Source organism: Conger conger, chromosome 19 (genome assembly GCF_963514075.1).
Source record: "Conger conger chromosome 19, fConCon1.1, whole genome shotgun sequence".
Taxonomy (NCBI): Eukaryota; Metazoa; Chordata; class Actinopteri; order Anguilliformes; family Congridae; genus Conger; species Conger conger.
This window is the reverse complement of record NC_083778.1, coordinates 1,378,638-1,385,000: the sequence shown is the minus strand read 5'-3', so window position 1 is coordinate 1,385,000 and position 6,363 is coordinate 1,378,638. Positions and strand designations below refer to the sequence as shown.

The following is a 6,363-nucleotide window of genomic DNA, read 5'->3' as shown; positions in this document are numbered from 1 at the left end:
TCATTAAAGTGAAACATGTATCTTATGCAACGCTTTGTAAAATACTTTGTTTATCCAAGTAAAGAGTTATCACTACCATATTTTCTTCTTTCTTTCTGAACAAATGGGTAATGGCACTACATTACATTATGTCGGCATGTTTTAACATAAACAAAATGCTTAAGAATAAAGTATTTGGGATTAATTTAACATTTTAAAATGCACCAGAAGCCTCCAAATTGCATCAGAAAAAAGAGGCCAGCGGACATCATCTGAACCTCCCTGGCTGGCTACTCTTTCTCTTTGGCCTACTACTTACATTTTTGGGGCACACTCTGCATTGTTCAACATGCGGTCCCTTTCTGGAGCTACACTCCACCACTCCTGCTTCAGCGCAGCAACAACTGCAGTAACTGTCACCTGCCGTCCTCAGTGAAAGCTATGAGCCGTTGGGCATGTGCTCCTCACAATCTGAAATCCGCTGGCCTTTGAAATAATTTCCATTAAAAAGCAATGAGCTGCTGTATAGAAGCATGGCTGCTTCTGTTTTCACTGACAATGAGTGAGGATTCATGTACACTGATAGAGGAGGAGTACATTTCCCTCTAATTGGTTTAAGTCTCAGCGCTTGGGGGAAATACTAACAGGCTTGTTGTTGCACATAGCCTAATAAATATTACCTGTTAAATGAAATCAGAAAGTAAGTAAAGTAAGGTTGCGGACCGCTGTAGCCCTGTTCCTCCCCCGGTTCATGACCAAACCTCGACACATCCTGGAGCTCAAGTTGCATCACCCTGCCTCTCTAAACCAGCTCACTGTACTTTCCCTCATTTTACACTTTCTACTTTCAGCTAGTTTATTACCTCTACTGTGACCTGTTCAGCCCATTTGACTGGCAGTGATAGATTTCGTATAGCATTTCTGTTATATCCATTCTGCCCTTACTTTACACCTTGCCAGCCTGCGGAGGATGGGCTCCCCCTCTATAGCCAGGTTCCTCCCGAGATTTCCCATTGGGGAGTTTTTTCTCACCACTTTTTGACGGTGAAAAGCATCTTAGTGACTGTCTTCTATTAAAAGCGCTATACAAATAAAATGAAAAATGTAACCTGTGTGATGGCTTGGCCATGGATGACAGCTGGCCTGTGCTCGCCCACTGATGTAGGGTCAAACACCATCTCCTCCCTCTACTTCACATTTAAAATCAGATGGTTTGAGTCACACCATTGCACAAACCTGTCCATTGCAGAATGCTACAAGGCTACTGCCCCTGTGCATTAGGCACAGTTCCCAGGTTGGCTGCTGGTGCTCATCTGTATTTAGTGTGAATAAAACGGGGACTGAACACAACCCTGAGGGGCCCCTGTGCTGACTGATCTTGGCTCTGAGAGCAGCATTCTCCTTCACATACTGGACATTATTAGTCAGGGCACCATGCTGTTGTTACCTCCTCTGAACTTGTCCTTGCAGTTATCTGGCCCTTTGGCTTTCTTATCAGGGTTCTTATCACCAACTGCCAAATGCAGCACCTCTTACAGTCCTGTTCTGTAGGTGGGAATGAGCTCTTTACAGTCAGCACAAAAGTCCTGTTCTGTAGGTGGGAATGAGCTCTTTACAGTCAGCACAAAAGTCCTGTTCTGTAGGTGCGAATGAGCTCTTTCCAGTCAGGACAAAAGTCCTGTTCTGTAGGTGGGAATGAGGTGTACTGTATTGTGAGGAGTACAGCTCCCCTTCATCAGAGAGTGGGGTAAAATTAAGGATTTGATAACAGTTCATAGCAGGTAGTGAATAGTGGAGATGGATGAAGACTGTAATGTGTGACAGACCTGAAACATTTTACCATGCAGGTGGTCAGTCTTTTACCACATCAATCAGACATCCAGCATCCAGTCATCACCTGTGCCCTGATACTACAGACTCCACTCAAACCTTACATTCTGGTCATGAAACACAAACCTGGCAACCCTAAGACTCATCAAGTTTTATCCTGCTTTTCTTTGCTGTGATAGAGGAGTAAAAAGAGAGGGATGAGACTAATGTGGACAAAAAAGAATGCCAATGGACAGAGTAGTAAACTAAGAGAGAAAGAGATTTTCATCATTTCACTGCATAGAGCCATAATCACTAATTCTATTTAGTTAAGGTCACACAGAACACCACACTACTCACCCCAGTCTCTGTAGTTTACAGTTTGGACTCATCAGTCCAGCACAGAGCAGCTTCACTCCTGCATCTCCCAGGTTATTGTAGCTGAGGTCCAGTCTCTGTAGTTTACAGTTTGGACTCATCAGTCCAGCACAGAGCAGCTTCACTCCTGCATCTCCCAGGTTATTGTAGCTGAGGTCCAGTCTCTGTAGTTTACAGTTTGGACTCATCAGTCCAGCACAGAGCAGCTTCACTCCTGAATCTCCCAGGTTATTGCTGCTGAGGTCAAGATCTGTCAGGGTTGAGTTTGATGACTGGAGAGCTGAGGCCACAATCTCACATGACTCCTCACTTAGGTTACAACTGTGCAGTCTGTAAAGAAGAATGAATACATTATAGAATAAAAAGGTTAGATAGGATGTAAATAATAACATCTTTCAGAGAGGACAGTGATTTAGTTTGCAATGCTGTGGGACATTTGGCACAGTTAATGATAAGATGTCAAATATAACACACATCTGTCACAGTGGCCAGGCAGTTTGCTTTTTTCATTTTGGTTTTCATGGCACTCCTGGTTTAATTTTGTGCTGTAGCTGCACCCAAGTACAAGTGATTCCTTTTGTGTACGTGTCTTTGCGTGTCTTTAGTTGTGAGGCGTGGCAGAACTTTCAGAATTTTACCCAGACACCTTGCAAACTCTGAGAACCAACCCAACAGAACTTGCATTGAAAATCTAAATGAGTAAATAAATGTAGTGAGAGAAATGAACGAACTTTGGTAAATGTAACGGAGTAAATCTTGCATGTTACTACCCACCTCTGCTAACAGGCAACTGCTCCGTCTCGTAATGATAAAACATATCAGATACATTGAGCTACCTTCTGATACTGTAACTGTTTGATGTTCCAAATTGTTTTTTCGGTAGGCCTATTGCATCACCGATGTCTTTGACTGTTTTTTGTTTTTTTCTCTGCCCTTAACAATGTTTTTAATGGCTTTCTTCACTTCAATGGGCACAATTCTGGTCCTAACAGAAAAAAGCCAGTAACAGAATCCATGCCACTCAAAAGGCAAGAATCAAGACTAGATACTGAAAGCTCTCACCCCTTCAGTTTTTATAGATGTGTTTTTCTACACTCAATATGCCATAATGACAAAGTGAAAACACGTTTAATAATCTTCATGATTTAGGGGCCGTGGTGGCAATGTGTGGTTGCAGTTGGCTGCAGTTGCACACCGGGGACCGGGGTTCGATTCCCGATCCTGCCAAAAAGCCAAGTTTGGCCGGCTCATGTGGAGCAGCATAATTGGCTCGCTGCTCCAGAGGGAGGGACTTGGCAGGTTCAGCGGATCGCCGCATACAACAGCACCCTGGGCGCCTCGGAATCACGGTCACGAGCATGAGACGAGACCGCTTGAAGAAGGCGTGAGGGACGAGGTGTGAGCGGTGTCTCTAATGCTAGCTCTAATCGAATCAGTCGGGGCACAACTGGCTACCAAATTGGGAGAAAAATGGAAAAAATCTTAAAATAAATGGAATAAAAAAAAAAAAAATAATCTTCATGATTATACAGAGAATCTTTCATCAATAAGCTAAACTATTGAAGTTGTCTTCTTCCCTACAGTGCTACAACTCAGTTGTAATAACATCAGTATGTATGTTGTACCAAACTGTAATATCACTTTAAAGAATCTTCTGCTGCTGTGTTGGCTACCTGTGATGTGCTCCAGTCCACTCTCTCCTCCTCTGACCATTCGCTCATTTGTGCCTCCTCCTCACCTATTCCTCCATTTATTTACACATCCTCACCACTTCTCACTTCTATATTTCTGTTTCTTACCGCTCTTCATTGGCAGTTGTGCTTTCTCTTCTATTTCTGTCTGCCTCCTTCTCTCTCCACTTACTTTTAACAAACTCATCTGGAGACATATTCACTTTTAAACATTTTCTTGACTGAGTTAGTTATAAATTAGCTGGCTAACTTGCTACATCTCATTTTAGATCTATCCTGTACCATTTTAATAAACTAATTAATTCATTAATTCATTCATTATCTTAACCTGCTTATCCTGAACAGGGTCGCAGGGGGGCTGGAGCCTATCCCAGCATACATTGGGTGAAAGGCAGGAATACACCCTGGACAGGTTGCCAGTCCATCGCAGGGCACACACACCATTCACTCACACACTCATACCTACAGGCAATTTAGACTCTCCAATCAGCCTAACCTGCATGTCTTTGGACTGTGGGAGGAAACCGGAGTACCCGGAAGAAACCCACGCAGACACGGGGAGAACATGCAAACTCCACACAGAGAAGCCACGGCCGATGGGGATTCAAACCCAGGACCTCCTTGCTGTGAGGCGGCAGTGCTACCCACTGCACCATCCGTGCCGCCCCCTGTCAAACAAGGCAGGACCAAATACATGTGACAGGTGGGACATTAGGACATAAGTCTACCATCAGTCACCTGGTTTACCTAGACAAAGGGGATACGTCACTTTACCTGTGCTATTGTTACCTGCCTTGTGGTTGTGCAGAAGGTAAGCCAAGCAGCGCAGAAATCGAATTGCACAAGTATCTTTTTCTCACGGTTATTGGTGTAATGTATTAAGAATTGTAAATTTGTGCAGCCTGGATACTTTTCGTCAAGTAAGTCTCTGTGTCAGATTCATAAGTAAAACTAGAACATGGAAGGCTTACAGTTCGACATCGTTGTTCATAGTTTCCCATGTTTTATGTTTAAAGCGCAGCATTGAGTGGATGGCAATTCCATGCAGGCGGAGAGAATTGTCTGGTGGCAAATATTGAAACAGGGTAAGCGGTTTGTTCCGTCCCATTCTAGGTGAACATAAGCTTGCCATGTGGTTTGGGGTTGTGTGTTAAACATGAGGTTCTGATTCTTCTTTATTTTCTTTTGAAATTATTGGGGTTGGGGTTTTGCGTGGCAGCGGGAAAGTAGTGTAATTAAATCTAACTCTCTTAATCTTTCGGTGTTTTGTGTGTTCTCCTGCTCCTGACTATGTAAGAGGTGGCGTGCCTTCAGTAACAGTTTTTCCCTGATTTATAATTTGTGTATTTTATTATCCTCTGACTTAGTAACGTGCCTTATCACCGCTTGAGTTGTATATTCAGGAGCGTGTAATAGCTGCAGGTCCACCAGGGGGAGGCGCATTATGAAAGAGGGGAGCAGGTAGCCTGAATCACGGGCCTCCTGAATGGTTTATGAACTCCGACTTGTCGCTGTGTTTTTATTGTATGTGTCTTTTCAATTCATGCAAACCTACTTTGGGCTGGTGCCTTGGGCAGAGTGCAATAGCTCATTTGGGCAGATAGTATCTCTGTGTGATATCACACAGCGCACTTTAATGTATCACTACAATTTTCAGTGTAACACTGATTTAATTGGTTGATGTTGTATTTTGTTTGTTTGCCTATTTATTTACACAGTGTGATCTTTGAGAGTGCAGACTGCTCTGCATAGTGTTTCTGCTTCATCATTAGTAACTGTGCTGACCCAATTCTGTACATTGTAGCTGTGGGACAAGTGTCCACCTCTCAGCTCCTATGAGCCATTGCCCAGTCCAACCAATGTGTTTTTATTATTATTCATGAATTGTACAAATTAATTTTCATCTGATTAACCTGATTCATTTGATTGAATAGCTCTTGTGCGGGGCTCATCGGTGATTCTTTTAGTAGGGTTCTCTCACCCCTTATTGTGAGAGTGGCGTAAAAAACCTCAATTACTTTAACTGTAGCTGGCGCTCGAGCTACTGCAGGCCAAATACAGAATATGCCGATGTTCCAGTCAGGAAAAAAGGAGAGGGTTTGATGAGTCAACTGATGAGCCCAGGTCAAATCCTCAGGCCCGTTTCAAAGTACAGACATACTTCCAGGTTCTTGACGCGTTTATAACACACACAAAGATGAGATTTGCTGTGTGCTGTGTGCTGTGTGCTGTGTGCTGTGTGCATTAGTGTTCTGCAGTGGGTTGGTTGCATTTTCTCCTGGATTAGTTAAGTATTATTTGTTTGCTTGCTGATTCTAAATTCAGTTTAGTTGTCATTATAGTGTTCTGTTGTGTACTTGTTTGTTTGTTAGCTATTACAAGTGGTGTTTATTTAGATTCAGTGAAACTGGGTTAGGTGTTTGTTTCTCTCAGGTAAGCTAGGCTATTAAGTTAGGCTATTGTTTTACTGGCTGGCAGGCCACAGCTTTTGTTGTAGGAGGAGCCA

General features: G+C 43.2%; 1 protein-coding gene and 1 pseudogene across 1 annotated transcript in view; both read right to left on the bottom strand.

Moving 5' to 3' along the window:
* Positions 1-6,363, bottom strand: part of LOC133118958 (NACHT, LRR and PYD domains-containing protein 3-like) — a 734,314-nt pseudogene that overhangs the window by 395,873 nt on the left and 332,078 nt on the right.
* The window catches only part of LOC133119265 (NACHT, LRR and PYD domains-containing protein 3-like), a 51,908-nt gene that overhangs the window by 34,042 nt on the left and 11,503 nt on the right, over positions 1-6,363 (bottom strand). The window contains exon 3 of the mRNA XM_061229792.1: positions 2,149-2,496. Coding sequence (XP_061085776.1) covers positions 2,149-2,496 — 348 coding nt within the window. The remainder of the gene's footprint in view (positions 1-2,148; positions 2,497-6,363) is intronic.